We start from the raw sequence: 17,295 nt of genomic DNA, 5'->3' as shown, positions 1-17,295 counted from the left end.
TTTAAAAAAACATCACTTTTAATTCGATGTTCACACACTGGATTCATGTTCCGCTCATATTTACCTCACATCACGACATGACAAATAAAATAACATGGAGAGAATTCAGGGTTGCACGTGAAGATGTGAACATGTACCATCTGTAAGGATTTATTCAAAACAAGGATGGTTTCAGTGATTGTCAAATACTGATTGTAGTGACAGTGGAACAATATTTTCAAACTTTCACCCTGTTTTCATTTCAACCACCCACAGAAAAGCCCTTGTAGAAAAAACAACACATAGACAGCACACAGACAGTCCGAGCTGCAGAGCGATCACAGCTCCTGCTTATCGCTCTCAGAATCTATTTCTGAGTCTGTTTTGGCGGCAGCTTTCACTGTCTTTTTCGCAGCCGGCTTGGCGTCCTTTTTGACCGCCGGCTTGGCGTCCTTTTTGACCGCCGGCTTGGCTTGTGTTTTAACTTGCTTTCCATCTTTTTTGGCGGCAGGTTTGCTTGCCGTCTTGGTCTTTGCTTTGTCTCCAGCTTTGGCCTTTGCTTTAGGAGTGGCTTTGGCCTTGGTGTCTGTTTTAGTTTTGACCGGTTTCGTCTCTGTTTTGTCCGTTTCAGAGTCGGCTGGTGCGTCCGGTCCCTTCTCCGTTGGCTTATCGTCTGATTTATTTTCCACGAAACCCTGGTCAGCAGAAAAATGTGCAGCGGGGGCTGGGGTTGCCTGCTGGGGCTCAGGGGTCTCGCTCACCTCCTTTTGCATGAACTCAGCATTAACAGGTGTAGAAAACATCCTCAGCATTTCCTCCGCTTGGATTCTCTCCTACAGGACAGAAATAAGAAATGTTTCAGAGGAAATTCAATTAGCCAAACAAGAATCAGACAAAAAACACATTTTTAGTGCATTATATTTTAAGATCTCCTATGTCATGATCATAGCCCTATTCAAGTTTTAATTATACGTAAAGTTAAAACAAAGACCAACGATGAGGCGTCTTTTTATTATTATGGGCCAGGATGGTGGGCTTTTAATTAAGTTGTATTTATTATACGTCTTTAATTTCTTATTGTATTCCTTTTCTATCTTTTTCTTATTTTATTAATACATTTGTAGTCCTGTTTTATTCAGTACCGTGTTTATTTACTTTAGTTGGTATTAAGTGTATTTATATCAATTAGAAAGTTATGAGTAACTTGTTATTATTACATTGGAAGAAGTATCATTTGTGTCTTTGGTTCGTGCATCACTTTCTATTTTGTGTACGAAAATTGCGATATAAATAAAGTTTGATTTGATTGAATCCAATCAGGCCTTTTTCTTCTGTGAAGCTATGGCGCCCTCTAGTGGCCAACTGAACAGATGCTGCTGGTAAAAACTACAACTTCACATTTATTCCCAGTTATGCTGTTGCTGGTCCACAGATATGGCTCTCACCTTCTCCTGGTGAACTGGATCCAGAGTGAACCACAGCGCCACGGCACACCTCTGACCCTTAGTGACGGCTCGGACACCGTGGGGGTTCTCCTTCCCCGCCCCGAAGCCCACCACCCGGCCGCACTGCGGACGCACCTCCGCCTGGAGATGACCGGAAAACATAGAGAAGATGCAACATTTAATAGCAGAGAAGAGTTATAAAAGAATGTGTAAAGAAAAAGGTTTATGGAAGGAGAAACTGAGTATTTACCGTGACTGTTTTCGCATCCAACTCGGTGAAAATGAAATCTCCGCCCTCAAAGTCGTCGTTTAGATAAAGGATGGCACTGCAGGCAAACACATTAGGAATTCAGTGTGTGTGTGTGTGTGTGTGTGTGTGTGTGTGTGTGTGTGTGTGTGTGTGTGTGTGTGTGTGTGTGTGTGTGTGTGTGTGTGTGTGTGTGTGTGTGTGTGTGTGTGTGTGTGTGTGTGTGTGTGTGTGTGTGTGTGTGTGTGTGTGTGTGTGTGTGTGTGTGTGTGTGTGTGTGTGTGTGTGTGTGTGTTCTCACCTGAAGTCCCTATGTGTGTATGCAGGAGGTTCCTTCACACACTCGTTGAGCTCAGAGACCAGCAGACAGTTGTCCACATGGACAGCGTGACTGAGGTCCTCTCGCTCCTCCTGCTTCTCTGATAAACAACAGAGCATATAGAACATTTTAGACCACTATAACACATCTGAAGAGCAACATCTACACACTCCTGTACAGTTTGTGGCAGTATGTCTCATCAAAATGCATGCTGTGATCCACAAGTAAACACAGAGGAGAACGACGAGCCCCCGGTGTTGGACTCACCAGCGATGGCGGAGCGACACACCAGGTGAGAGTAGGAGAAGTAGAGCGGAGCGTCCAGACCGAAGTACGACTCCAACGTCATCTTCACCCTCTCGCTGACGTCGAAGAACAGCCGAGCGCTCTTCAGAGGCACCGCCCCCTCCTGACCCAGCTGTAGGGGTGGAAACGTTTAGTTATTTAAGAAAATCTACAACGATCTAAACAACACAGGTCTTCATGCAGCAGCTATTTGTCCTCAAGCTAAAAACTGAGGAACCTTTTGGCGCATCTTACACGGGTATTAAGTCCGTTGTGTCCAGGAAAGAATTTGGTTTGTTTGGCCTATTTCCTCTTGTTAAAAAAAGACACATTTCAACCTCTGCTTCACTTGTCTACCAGAATATACCAGATCAAAGGCCTCAAATGAACTCAACTATACATATACTGTAATATAATAATAATCATCCATCCATCTTCTCCCGCTTATCCGTGGTCGGGTCGTGGAGGTAGCAGTTCAAGCAGAGAGCCCCAAACGTTCTTTTCCCTGGCCACATCAACCAGCTCTGACTGGGGGGTCCCAAGGCGCTCCCAGGCCAGCGAAGAGATATAATCCCTCCACCTGGTCCTAGGTCTACCCCTCGGTCTCTTCCCAGCTGGACGTGCCTGGAACACCTCCCTAGGGAGGCGCCCAGGTGGCATCCTAACTAGGTCATATACTACTCAAATATAATGATCAAATGACTCTGAACAAAACGTAATGCCACTAATATTATGATCAAAACAGCATAAAATAAATGTTAAGTAATACAAAATGAATATATCCAACACTCCAAGAATTATAATTCATTAGGTTCAGGGTTCAAGGCCTTTTATTAGTCATACCTACATAACTAGTTTGACTAATAACGTGTAGTTATGACGATGAAAATCTTAGGTCACAGGTCACATTGTATGAACTATGACGACTGACCTTCACAGCCTTCAGCACAGTGACTCCCTGGAACACCTCACTGGGGGAGTGAGGGGAGGGGTTCCCCCTGTTTCCGTCTCCTTTCAGAGCAGCCGTCTGGAGAATACACACAACATCAACACACTGATATGATGGACAGACACACACACTGATATGATGGACAGACACACACACTGATATGATGGAGAGACACACACACTGATATGATGGACAGACACACACTGATATGATGGACAGACACACACACTGATATGATGGACAGACACACACACTGATATGATGGACAGACACACACACTGATATGATGGACAGACACACTGATATGATGGACAGACACACACACTGATATGATGGACAGACACACACACTGATATGATGGACAGACACACTGATATGATGGACAGACACACACTGATATGATGGACAGACACACACACTGATATGATGGACAGACACACACTGATATGATGGACAGACACACACACACTGATATGATGGACAGACACACACTGATATGATGGACAGACACACACACACTGATATGATGGACAGACACACACTGATATGATGGACAGACACACACACTGATATGATGGACCGACACACACACTGATATGATGGACAGACACACACACACTGATATGATGGACAGACACACACTGATATGATGGACAGACACACACACACTTATATGATGGACAGACACACACACTGATATGATGGACCGACACACACACTGACATGATGGACAGACACACACACTGATATGATGGACCGACACACACACTGATATGATGGACAGACACACACACTGATATGATGGACCGACACACACACTGATATGATGGACAGACACACACACACTTATATGATGGACAGACACACACACTGATATGATGGACCGACACACACACTGACATGATGGACAGACACACACACTGATATGATGGACAGACACACACACTGATATGATGGACAGACACACACTGAAAATACACTCAATGTTCTTGTCATGATTTTAGTTTTTGTCTTTATAGTTTCTGGTTTTATTTTGAAATGTTTTGTGCCTTGTCTTGTTTTACTTCCTGTCTTTTAGTTTCCTCTGATTGTCTGATTGTGTTTCTTCTTGCTCTTTCAAGCCGTGTCTTGTCTTTGTGATTAGTCTTGTGTCTTGTCATCCCTTGATTTCGGTTTCTTTTCTGCATGTTATGGATTTCCCTCATCTGCCCTCCCATTTCTACGTCTACCCGGTTTGTTTCCAGTTTTTAGTTGTGTACTTTTCTTTTGTTTAACCTTGCCTGCTCCTGCAGTCTTTTATTTATTTATTTTTTTGTAACAGCTTGTATTTTTGTTATATTCTTATATCCTCCTCCCCTATGTTACACTGCGTTTGGGTCCTGCCTTCCTTAACCTCCCTGTGATCGTTCTATTGTTATTGATGCCTATAAATATAGCTAAAACCCAGCTGACATTAAGAACTAACTCCAGTTTTAGTGACTTCATGTTATATTTTAATTGTCAGGAAAATACTGAAACTGTTTGTTTATTAAAAATCAGAACTGACATAACTTCAAAAGCACTTTGTTTATTGATTGTATTATGTGTACGTTTATGAATTGCATGTATTGATAGTAATGTGGTATTGTATATTACTACAAGACTTAGTTAAATACTCAATAAAGTTTGTTTCCGTGGCATTATGGGTAAACTCATTAAGTTGTGAGTAACCTCCGCCCTGCAGTAACTCACGTTGGAGAGGTGGTGCAGCTCCCTGCACTCGTCCTCACTGATCACGCCGTCCAGCAGCACGCGCTCAGAGCCGTTCAGCTGCTGGGACGTCATGGTAACCTTGACGTTATCGAACAACGGAGCGCCAACTACAGGAGGAAATCACATGATCAACGAGAGACAAAGTTAGACGGTCAAAGACTGAACCTTTGACTTTCTCAGGTACTGACTACTGTCAAACTACTTGCACATAACTGCTCTGATATTCACAAAATGTTTAAAATTGGCTTTCACTAGAGTGCCCACCTCGATGTCGGTCATTTTGAATAATGTGCGCTGCTTCTGTAACTAAAGAATTTCCCAAGTTGTGATCAATAAAGTATATGTCTATCTATCAATTATATAATAACATGTATACCGGATACAGCGTTGGAGGCCAGGATTCCGTTCATTCTTATGGCTGATAAATCCAAAATGGCCTGACTCTCCAGAGCGAAGGTACCCATATCTGGGCCTATAGAGCGTGTGCACTTGAGTGTTGCTTAAGCACCGCATCCAAAACGCAGCGTCTCGGCCAATCTCAGCTCACGTGAAACGAATGGAGCGAGGCCATACTTCAGGATTCCGTTTTTTGCCCATCTTACAATTTTCAGACCGTATCAAGTGTGTTTTTACTGGGTAGTCAATTTAGTCCAGACGTGTCTTTCCCAAGTCAATGGGGAAAAGTATTTTTATTCCCAACGACATCACAGACTGACACTGAGTTGTACCCTACCACGTTTTGGCAACTAGGAAAATGTGCTTCAATGTTTGGCACTCTTCCTGGGGGCTTGGTTTTTACTGAGACCTTTAACATTGTCAGCAGCAGATCAGAAATATTCTAATGTTATAGTAACCCCATGTCAAACGTTAAATGAGAACACCTCTTTTCTACAATTGACATGTATCACATTAACAGTTTGATTACATATGAAGTAATACAGACAAGGCATGGAATAAATGCACCATCATCTCAATAACTAGCACCAGGGGAAAGTCTTACCTTCGTGCGGCGGTATTATGATGGCCATTTCTGAGGTATCCTTCTTCTTCTCCTCAACCATAGTCTCAATCTCCTTCATCAGGTTTCCTATTTCCTCAGTGATCCTCGCGGCAGTCTCCTTTTCTGCTCTGACACACACAGGTGGAAACACGGAAGCCATTACAAACATTTTCCCGATAACGGTGTTCTTTTCCTGCACAAATAAGTGTCTGTGTCTTCAGTCTTACTTCTGCTTGTCTCTCAGCTTCTTGGGCATGACTTCTGCAGGAGTCCATGTGTCCTGCAGACAGAACGAGAGTAAAGTCAGATAGCGTGCTTCATTCAAACCACAGCATCAAAGATAAATGATTCATCCACTCACCGGATCTACAAATGCAATTCCGAAGGCTTCATATCCAAAGTAGAGCAGCTCTTTCTCCAGTATGGACTGCTGCATGTACAGCTTCACCACCTGGAGGTCACACACATCATCACATCTGTTTTTAAAGCACACTCTGCAAAATATCCATAAGAGGACGTGTTTAATCAAATGTTCAAAGACAGACAAGCTTTGACTGACGGTTTGGACCAGACACAGGACTTCGGAGCTCCTTCAAAGCCTTATGGTAACAGCACATGTTACTTTACCACAAGGACACAGGTCTGATTTCTACCTCGGGACTTTGGTTGCTTGTCATACCCATCTCTCTACGACACTTCCAGTCCATCTGTTGATTGTCAGATTAAGGCTACGGAATAACGTATTCACAAGAACGGGACTAACGTGAGGTCAAAGTGACCTTTAACCCTTGTGTTGTGATCGAAAGCTGGTACCGTTCATGGTGTTCGCGGGTCAATTTTGACCCATGATTTATCTCGGTCCAAAACGCACACAAAAAAATGACTATCCTCCAATATTGTTTTAACTACATCATAACTAACTTATAATGTATTCATAACCGTACAATCCTGTTGTAATGTTATTGTATGGCCCCAAAACACATTACACCACATATTGCACACGTGCATGATCAGGTTCAAGTGTTAGTGTACATATTATTTGAGAAAGGTGGAGTTCCCGTGGGGGGAGGGGAGACCAAGCGCATGTTGCGAAAAAAATGATTGTTACAGTGGATGAAGGGGGGCGGGGGAGGGGTGGGTAAAGTCAAAGATGAATTTTGATTGGGCCAAATTTGACCTTGAGTCACCCACAACAATTCTGCTGGGTCTCCCCAGACCCGAACACCAAATGATACACTTTATGTTTTAGAGACCTTCAGACTTGGCTAAAATGATCGAAATCAGTTTTGTAGTGTTTATATAATATCTGTTGTGGAGGATATCATGAAGCCTTGTTCCGATACAAAAACTAGAGCGTAGTTATTATATAATTTAAACTTGAAACGGGTCACGGGAGACCCAAACACAACATAAGGGTTAACCACTCAAATCAAATCCCTCTGTACTTCAGTCTAAGCATTCCTGATAAGATATCAGGGTTTGCAAGAATTGAACGAACAGACAGCCATTATTTTTTTTAATGATTGTTTTATTATTTGACTCCCATTGTGTTATTTGATATTGTATTTGTTCCCTGTACAGCACTTTGGTCAACTGAGGTTGTTTTAAATGTGCTATATAAATAAATAAAGATTGAGATTGATTATTAACCGATTAGTTTGGCGTCGACTGTCGCCGGGACTTAGACATATATATACTTTCTTTCACTTTATATAATTGTATTGCTCCTCGGGGTTAGGGTTAGAAATGTCATCGCTTCATAGGCGTCACACATGTCCTTCTTTGGTGATGTGCCCTGTCTGTGTAGGTAGTAATAGCCCTTTTTATATTATGAGACTCCGATTGGGTTACATCTTTCTTCACATAAAACCCTGGTATTGATCAGCAACTCAATTAAGCCGCTCTAAATGCTGTAATAATGAAAATGGAGAGCATGGGGCGGTTAAACTCTAACTCATTGTGTCTTTAAAAAGCACCATCACTGGCTTTCTGTCTCTTTAGTACCCTTCAGTACATTTGGAGGCAATTTCACTCTCACCTCATGTCGTGTGGGCTCATTTAATGACAACCATTATGGACTACGCCGAAAATAACTGCACTCACAATGTGATTTGTACTGTCTGAAACAAAGTGTGAGGGAGATGGACTGCACCTGTCGGGCCGATAAGGGTTCCGCCTTGTCGTCTCCCAGCACAGCAGAGTAATAAGCCAGGTTCTGCTTCATCACCGTGTCCTCAGGGTTGAACAACAGGAAGGTCTTAGCACACTCTATGGCTTTCTCGTACTTCTCACCTGGAGAGAGGATACAAGAGGAAGAGGGGTTAGGTTTTTAAACTGTTATTCTACACTACAGATATGCTCTCTGAATAAAGGGGTCCTAGTGGGTTTTCCAATGCGCTTTTACCCTGATGATTACCTACCTACTTCCACCTTCTTTCTTGTTCAAATGCGAGATGCTGATTGGTTGTCATGGTAATTTCTTTGCTTGGTGCAATGACAGTAACGTTAAAAGGGCTCACTAGTTTGATTGATATTGAGGAGGCATGTATAGCATATAGTTTTAACAAAGATGAAGGCGAAAAAAACGTTTGTCTCCCTCTGGCGTTGTTAGTCAATACATTAAAGACAAATGCAGCCAAAGGGCCTCTGACATAATTAATAACAACTCTTGCCATATGCTTAATCAAAGAAAACCTCTGCAGATGTAGGGTTTAATCCCACTTGTATTAAAGTGAAGGACATTTGATAAAGACAGTTTCCTCAGTACAAGACTACAATTCTGCTGGAGCTTACAATCGATGTGTTGGACTCACTGTTGTAGTAGGAGAACTGCAGGTAGTTGAAATGCGCCGCCAGGAAGTCCTCAAAGGGTTTGAGTTTTCCAGCCGTCGAGGCCAGCTCTACAGCACAGTTCTGCTTACAGCTCAGCACCTGCATGTAGTGGTCTGACACACACACACACACACACACACACACACACACACACACACACACACACACACACACACACACACACACACACACACACACACACACACACACACACACATTACTTTCAACCTTCAATTCATCTTAACTGCCCCATAACCAGGCTTTGAGGGTTACTTTAAAACGTATCTCGTTACAATTACTAGATACCTGTAAAAAAATGTTATTACTTACCAAATTTGAGTATCACAATATAAAAGTAATGTAATCTGATTACTTGTATTACGTGTAACCTGTTACTCTTTAAACTTGCTCATCACACAGGGATTGACAGTCTCACCTGTCATGGTCTGGAACAGGTCGGCGCTGTACTCCATGTAGTTGTATCCGTCGTAGTTGTACGTCCCCTCGCAAAGCACTCTGCACTCCTTATCGGCAATGAAGTACTCGTCTAGGGCCACCTCGAAGTGATCCGCCGCCAGGCCGAAGGAGTCGTCACTGTAGTAACTCTTCCCCAGCAGGAACTGGGCCTGAGCGGACAGGAAGTGGATTATGGTCAATACAAAGGGGAGGCTGTGTAACAGTTCTATTGCTACGACATACACAAGTGTATTTTCTTATGTAATAATAACAAAGTGCACAGCAGGTTATTAGAGGGGCCCTGATTTGCTTTTAGGGGGTTTTCCCTTTCCTGCAGTGTGTGATTTAGGTTTTTAGTGCATGTAAATGGTCTGCAAAGCCTAAAATCCCTGTGTTCCCTCCAGAGGGAGTTTCTCTCTCTGATATCATTATTGGGTCAATATTGTAGGATTGACAATGTATGCATCTACTAATTGTTCACAAACAATATGAAATGTCTATGAATAATAATGAGTCATCTGGACATAATGACCGGGTAAAAACATTACAGCTTGAACCGTGAGTTCAGAAAATGACATCACTTCACTGTAATGCAGCCTTTAAAACCAGAAATAAAAATAAATGTATGCGATGTTACCAACATTTAAGATGATATCTACATGCAAATCACAAAATGTATATAATATCAATTATACGGCTGGGCAATACCCAGCCGTATAATTGATATTATATACATTTTGTGATTGGACTTTCATGTCCAATATGTTTCACATTCCTTTACAGCTTTGATCCCATAGGCTAAAAGAAAGTGTATAGTTAAAAAAAGTAAAGTTGGCCTGAAGCAGCAACCACAGCCATGCGACAGTAGAAATAAGGACCATGCGACCACATGTTACTGAAATATACCAAACCAATAATTACAGAAATGTGAGCAGCGTGAATAAACAATACAACCAGTCCCTAAACCCTGCTCTTGAGGCCTTACTCTCCTCAGAGAAGGTGTTGGTTCACTTTGTCCTCACCATATGTGGTCTGGCCTCCAGGTCTTTGAAGTCCTCCTCCGTGACTCCGGCCATCATCTTGTAATACTCCAGGTTCTGTTTCATCTCCACGTGATCCGGGTTGGCCACGAAGAACGTGTGAGCAGCTGCCACCGCTTTATCCAGCTTATTGATCTGAAATAAATAAGTGTTTTTGGGTGGAATATTCCTTTAAGTACTGCTTTGGTTATATTGACCACCAACTACGCCATGCTGGAATTGTAAGCACATATTTCCTTTTATATATAAATCACAGCAACCACGCCTCATGGCTGTAATTTCAAAGGTCTGTCATTTAAAACCAACAGTGAAGAAGCATTGTTAGCTCAGTGACCAGTACACTGCCATCAACTGGATGAGATGGTAAACAGGAGGTTTCAGTACCGTGTTATTATCAGAGTTTTAAGTTAAATCTAGCTTGGTTGAAAAACCAACTATATTACTGAACCTGAAACATGGAGTTCTTATTTTGTGTTTCCTTTTACTAAATGTGGACCTAAATAAGTAGGGGAATACATTTTGGTGACTTTTTAAGTTTTAATGACACACTGGTTGTGTTTGAGATCTGCCCCTTTAAAAATTATTTCACCATCTCTTTTGGGTATGTTGCTGCTTTCATGTTTTGTATGGGAATAGTATTTTTGCCTAAATAAAGCGGAGATTCTTTTGACAAAAACATTGTATTTTAGTAACAAGACGACTAACATTCACTTGAATGTATAGTCCAATGTGCCAACAAAGCATAATTAAACACTCTTTTTCTTCTTTGGTCATTATGATTTTACCAGGAGCATTTGAAAGCAGCACGTCAGGCCTTTTAAAAACCGCTGGATCCCAAAAAGCTACGTCCTAACGTCCGACTGCTCAGACTCCACCTTAAGACGTGGCATGGAGTCTTGGTTTTGGGGGGAAGGGGGTATTTAAAGTGTCCAACTCTGCATAAGCTCTAAATCAAAGCTTACATTAAAAGTCAAACTATTGTTTTTACTGTGTTCTCGGCATGCATATGTATGGGCTTCCACTGGGAAGCATGTCACTTTATATCCGTTAAGTGTGGTGCATTTGCACTGATTGCAGCTCCACACGCAGCTCTGTGGCTCAGATCCTCACCTTAAAGTAGGCGACCTGCAGGTAGTTATAGGGGTTTCTTTTGGTGAACTCCAGCTCCACGTCTGCAGTCACCAGATGCATAGTACGAGACCCCAGTTTCTCACTCTCGCAAGAATGCACACAGTCAGCCCGTTTCAGGATTTTCTGGAAGAAGCCCAGATCGTCCACAGATCCGGCCCCGGGGATTGCACCTCCGGATTCGGACAGGGAGTCACCAAACACGGTCTGGTTTGCGCAGTTGATCCGGCACTGCGCCTTCACCCTTCGGAGCGTCGCTTTGTTGCGCAGCGCCTTCTCCATGTTCAGGATGACCGTCAGCCAGTCCCCCTTATTGTAGGCATCCACCGCGGTGTCGAAGAGGAAGTCATAAGGCTCCAGAACCAGATGGCTGGTCGGGCCGGAGTCCGAGGCACACAGGGGGATAAAGACGCAGAGGAATAGCGATGCGTAACGGGGATCCATGGCGGTGAAGGGACCGGGCTCTGCAACGGGACAGCAGCCGGGAGAAGAGAGAGGACAGCCGGCAGAGAGGAGGGGAAACTTTGCTCCACTGGAGAAACTTTCTGGGGGCGGGGTTTGAGAAGTTGAGCCCCCCCACCACCACCACCACCCCTCATCCCCCAAACAAACAACATAATAATAGTGCAATGTAAAACAATTGCCTGTATTTAACTAGGGTAGGACTCATGCAGAAAAGCAGGCTTTCAATAGTTAAATACAATTACAATTAAAAGTCCTGATGTGAAAATGTTACTAGAAGGACAGAAGTAGGACTATTATCAGGTACATTTACTTAAAGTAAGAAAAGTAAAAGTAACTCAGTTTTGAAAATGGCTCTTTTTTATTTTGCAATAAAAAATTACTTTGATGTTTTTATCACCCACAAATACATTTAAACTCCTTCAATGCTGTTTGTATGCTCATTTTACATAGTTTTTAAAAAGAAAAATACTGCCTACATCAGTAGAACAGAACATGTGTTCTCAGTAACTAGAAGAAGAAATGTGTGTGAGAGAGTGAGAGAGTGTGTGTGCGTGTGCGTGTGTGTGCGCGTGCGTGCGTGCGTGTGTGTGTGTGTGTGTGTGTGTGTTCCCAAAAAAGGGTGAATGAATAGCTGTTGCCAAGTGTAAAAATAGTGTGATATTTATTTTCACTTGTAAAGTATCTCCATATTCCCCCCACCACTACACCAGGACAATATTGCACACCCTGTCGTAATCCACAAAGAAATACATATAAGAAATATTCAGGAAAACAACGTTTACTACGTTCTACAAATATAGCTTGTGTAATTTCAGTGCACGCAAAGGATCACGGGGGAAACAATGTGAAGCAAATAGCAGTAAAACCAAGACAACAAGGGTGAAGGCCTTATGTAGAGAACATCCTTTTAATACGTTATGTGATGCAAGGTGTGAAGTTGTAGATCAAACAATTGTAACGCAGCGACTGTCTTAGGCAATTTTACGCCGATAGATCGATATCTGCTTGTTTGGTTTTTCAACAGTGACGTATCTTCTCTTATTTTAGATGTTCTGTGGCGATGCTGGGCTGGTTTTGATATTCCTGTAAATAAATAAAAATAAAATGATGATATATTATACAAAATAGCACAACATTTGATATAATTTTGATCTACACATGTAGGATATTTTAAAATAGGAATTTATAATAGTGAAAGAACTAAAAGAAAGGTTTTAATTTGAAGCATTTTGTTCAGGCATACATTTGGACTACCATAAAATGCAAAAAAGGGGCGGATATTTAGGACCCCGTGAAGCCTCCGGTGTTTTTGGTCAAATATTAGCTGGTTACAAAACCTACATGTGGAAAGAGAAGCAATATCTTATAAAACACTCAACAGAGGAGTTTGCTGTATAGAAACTGTAAGAAGACAACATCATGGACAGGACAGTCAGCCTCCCCAACCAGCCCAACAAAACCGTCACAGGTAAAACATACTTACTGAGTGAATTTAAACGTCATTACAAACCTCTCAAACGTTTTTAAAGTGCAGAACAGCTGCTACCAGTGGTGTAAAGTAGTTACGTAGATTTGCTCAAGTACTGTTCAATTGTATTTTGCATGAGTATTATGATTGTATGCTTTTCAGATGTGTATTCAGAGGTAAATCATGTACTAATCCTTACAATTATTCTCTTATTGTTTAACTACTCTCTAAGTCACACAATAGTCAACTTATGTAAATATCATACAAAAAGTCAATCATAACTTTGTTTGTCTACAACAGTTAATGCTATTTCATGCAACAATATTATCTAGAACTGTCACATGAATAAATATAATTATATACACACAAAGGCAATGTTTCTGTTTAATGATAGTGTTGTCACTCTTATAGCATATTGACGTTCTCTTTCCCTTATACAAACACAGTCTACAAGGTGCAACCTACACGTGTTTTGTCCACCAGCGAATCCTGAATGTTAACTTTTTAGCAGCCACTCAATAGTATAGATTCATCTCAGCACATTACTATGTAGTTATTGTAGAACAGCTGTTGTTATGCACTGTAGCTTCTGTCAGTGACATAGTATTCAGCACTGCCTACGATACAGAAGTTGTAGTAGGATCAGAAATAGCCTTCCTTCTGATGATTCAGTGACATGCTTTAGAATCAGGGTTGGGGTCTGATGGATGTCATGTAATGGGATTATGTAATCAGGAAACAACCAAAAGGTGACTGAATTCCGTTACAGTTACATATAAAAAAAATCTGATTACTGTTATATTTGGCGGTTACTAGCACGATACAATGTTATTAGTAAGACAGCTAAAAAGAGCAGATAGTGTTTGTTGTAAAAGCATCAAATGTTCTCTCTTCTCTGTAAGCTGTACTGTTCTGTAGGATAATACTTTAAGTGTGAATCTATACTTCTAACCCTAACTCTAAAGTAACCCTACCCAGTCCCCACCCTGATTGTGATGTAACTGTGCTCCTGTGTTTTGCAGTGACTCTGGTGGAGAGCAGCAGCGCCCCCTGTGGGCTGGAGCTGGTCAGTTCCTATCAGACTCACCGGGTGGGAGACCCCATGGACCTGGTGGCTCTCGCAACAACAGTACAGAGGGTATGTCAGAGATGTATTTAAATGATACACAGCAAGTAACACCTCTCGTTGTGGATATGAACGGTCCTGAACATATTTGTTGAACTTGTTTTTAGGGCGATGATTTCATCAAAGCCAACGCCTGCAACAGACTGACAGTCATTGCCGACCAGATCAGATATTTACAGGAACAGGCGAGGAAGGTAAGCAGAGAAAACTTCTGTACACACATGTCATGCATCTTTAAATGTGAACAAATTGTGGACAAATAAAGGGGAATAAACAAATCTGATAAATGTGGATATATATAGTCTAATATAATAAGATAAGATTTATTTTGGCACTCCTAGTACTTAAACTGAGCAAGTGTTGAACCCAACTATCTGTTGTAGTGGTCATGCTCATGTGATAAAAAAGCAAGCACGAATGCGTTTTGAAATGTTACAAATTGTCTTCAATATTTCACTGATCCTGATGTCACTGTACAAAAACAGTATATCTGCAAAAGGGACACAAAAACATGTATGAAAAAATGTCAGATAACTAGCTGTCTTTCGGTCCAGTCCCAATATATTTGTCCTTGTGTTTCCAGGTTTTAGAAGACGCTAAAAGAGATGCGGACCTCCACCATGCTGCCTGTAACATTGTGAAAAAGCCCGGCAACATGTATTACCTCTACGAGAGAGCCTCCGGACAGAATTACTTCTCCATCATCTCTCCTAAGGTCTGTTGATACTTCAATAGATTCACCAACTTCTTGTAGTGTTATTAGGTCACCGTGCAGAACATAGTGTTACCAAACTCCCACAGAGAGGACAAACTGTGAATGGCTCCCCAAACACCAGGAAGTCTGTCTGTAACGCTGACATTTTGAGGAGTTTGGAGTTCAAAGTTCATGTGCCTGATAGTGAGCAGGCGGCGAAAACACAGGCAGCTCAGTTTGGATTTGACTGGTTTCAGTTGTATCTGCATTTTTCAGGTAACATGAGGTTTCCAGCCGTCATGAAGTCTATGGAATGCCAGTGAGCTAAACCAAGACAGCAGATGCTTTTTGAAAATTGAACAAGTTGTATATGTAATAATATGAAACCAGAGAAAAATGTGAACACAAAATGGCCAGTTTCTCTGACCAACGATTAGAAACCTGATGTTTGTCATTTTAATTTGACGTAAAGACGACACATTATGCTCATTTTCAGGAGTCCAAAGGAGGCGTGTCTTTGGGATTTTAGCCTTTGCACACCATTCACATGCATTACAGCAAAGTGTGACAGACGCTAAGTAATGTGTATTTTGTGTCTACATGCTAAAGAACTGCAGATGGATACACGTTTAGCTATAATCTGGCTCTCTTTGAGATAAATGTACTTTTATGCATCTTTCTTGTTCAATGAATAAAAGAAACAAAGAAAATGCTTCTAATTCAGAAACAAAAAGTAGTTCATCTCGTGGTACTGTTGCATTAAGAGATTCAATGACTGATTGGCTTTTACAGTTTGTCTCAATTGTCTTTTAATATCATTTCTTGTTTAAAATCTAAACATTTATTATTAGCAAAGACAAACTTACAATCATTTTTGCCATTTAAGAAAAAACAAAAGTTTCAGGCAGGGAGTTTTGTTTGTCTCGACTTCTGACTAAGCAGCATACTCTGTTTGTCTCCTCTGAAGGAATGGGGTCCGACTTGCCCTCACCAATTTGTCGGAGCGTTCAAGCTCCAGAACGACATGTCCTGGACGCCGGTGGACCAGGTGGAGAAGAGGGACGCTGAGTTTGCCATCATGGACAAACTCCTGAGCCAGCAGACATCCCTACCGCCTCACACGGAGCCCAACTTCAAGGGCCTGTGTGAATAAAGGACTGGACCTTTTAAAGGACACACGGACGATGCTAACTATAGTCTTAATGGAAACACCTGTGAACAGGCTTGGATTGAACTCCCTTAGATCACTCTTCCTGTTACCTTCACACACTGATTTAAGTCCCGATGCATTACTACAACTTGTTTGACCTGCATTAATTGCTGAACCAGTTGCGACCTCAGGGATGTATTTTTTCCGAAATATGAAATTGGGCTACACTGACAGGCCTGTGCATGAACTCTGTTGTCAAATAAAGTTTTAAAGAGGACATATTCGGCTTATTTTCAGGTTCATATGTGTATTTCGTGCCTCTACTTTAAAGAGTCCTCTCCTGCTGATGTTCAGGTGTATATCAGTATGTAGTGTCTCTACTTTAAAGAGTCCTCTCCTGCTGATATTCAGGTGTATATCAGTATGTAGTGTCTCTACTTTAAAGAGTCCTCTCCTGCTGATGTTCAGGTGTATATCAGTATGTAGTGTCTCTACTTTAAAGAGTCCTCTCCTGCTGATGTTCAGGTGTATATCAGTATGTAGTGTCTCTACTTTAAAGAGTCCTCTCCTGCTGATGTTCAGGTGTATATCAGTATGTAGTGTCTCTACTTTAAAGAGTCCTCTCCTGCTGATGTTCAGGTGTATATCAGTATGTAGTGTCTCTACTTTAAAGAGTCCTCTCCTGCTGATGTTCAGGTGTATATCAGTATGTAGTGTCTCTACTTGAAAGAGTCCTCTCCTGCTGATGTTCAGGTGTATATCAGTATGTAGTGTCTCTACTTTAAAGAGTCCTCTCCTGCTGATGTTCAGGTGTATATCAGTATGTAGTGTCTCTACTTTAAAGAGTCCTCTCCTGCTGATGTTCAGGTGTATATCAGTATGTAATGTCTCTACTTTAAAGAGTCCTCTCCTGCTGATGTTCAGGTGTATATCAGTATGTAGTGTCTCTACTTTAAAGAG

The 17,295-nt window shown here is 41.7% G+C and overlaps 2 protein-coding genes across 2 annotated transcripts; one reads left to right on the top strand and one right to left on the bottom strand.

Annotated features, from left to right (window-relative positions):
* On the bottom strand, positions 1-11,988 carry p3h1 (prolyl 3-hydroxylase 1). Its single transcript, XM_079683493.1, has 15 exons — positions 11,415-11,988; positions 10,287-10,439; positions 9,245-9,434; positions 8,790-8,921; positions 8,129-8,268; positions 6,338-6,427; positions 6,204-6,256; positions 5,977-6,104; positions 4,956-5,083; positions 3,207-3,302; positions 2,258-2,408; positions 1,973-2,090; positions 1,675-1,750; positions 1,425-1,565; positions 1-812 (listed from the first exon to the last, which is right to left on the bottom strand). The coding sequence occupies exons 1-15, from the start codon at positions 11,874-11,876 to the stop codon at positions 318-320; spliced, it is 2,553 nt and encodes an 850-aa protein (XP_079539619.1). The 5' UTR covers positions 11,877-11,988; the 3' UTR covers positions 1-317.
* A 1,192-nt stretch (positions 11,989-13,180) lies between these two features.
* cUnh1orf50 (chromosome Un C1orf50 homolog) lies at positions 13,181-16,612 on the top strand. The gene is made up of 5 exons (XM_079679797.1): positions 13,181-13,365; positions 14,388-14,503; positions 14,599-14,685; positions 15,075-15,206; positions 16,153-16,612. Exons 1-5 carry the CDS (start codon positions 13,317-13,319, stop codon positions 16,336-16,338), a joined length of 570 nt encoding a protein of 189 aa, XP_079535923.1. The 5' UTR covers positions 13,181-13,316; the 3' UTR covers positions 16,339-16,612.
* Positions 16,613-17,295: the final 683 nt, after the last annotated feature.

Source organism: Notothenia rossii (genome assembly GCF_949606895.1).
Source record: "Notothenia rossii genome assembly, chromosome: 5".
In the NCBI taxonomy this organism is placed as follows: Eukaryota; Metazoa; Chordata; class Actinopteri; order Perciformes; family Nototheniidae; genus Notothenia; species Notothenia rossii.
The sequence above is the reverse complement of the archived record's forward strand: the minus strand, read 5'-3'. Positions and strand labels throughout refer to the sequence as shown.

Excerpts from the sequence above, each read along its gene's own strand:
- p3h1 (XM_079683493.1), bottom strand. The coding sequence starts at position 11,876 with ATGGATCCCCGTTACGCATCGCTATTCCTCTGCGTCTTTATCCCCCTG. Across the intron at positions 10,440-11,414 it reads TGCAGGTCGCCTACTTTAAG|ATCAATAAGCTGGATAAAGC; the intron begins GTGAGGATCTGA and ends TATTTATTTCAG. Across the intron at positions 8,269-8,789 it reads GCAGTTCTCCTACTACAACA|GTGAGAAGTACGAGAAAGCC; the intron begins GTGAGTCCAACA and ends TCCTCTCTCCAG.
- cUnh1orf50 (XM_079679797.1), top strand. The coding sequence starts at position 13,317 with ATGGACAGGACAGTCAGCCTCCCCAACCAGCCCAACAAAACCGTCACA. Across the intron at positions 13,366-14,387 it reads GCCCAACAAAACCGTCACAG|TGACTCTGGTGGAGAGCAGC; the intron begins GTAAAACATACT and ends TGTGTTTTGCAG. Across the intron at positions 14,504-14,598 it reads TCGCAACAACAGTACAGAGG|GGCGATGATTTCATCAAAGC; the intron begins GTATGTCAGAGA and ends ACTTGTTTTTAG.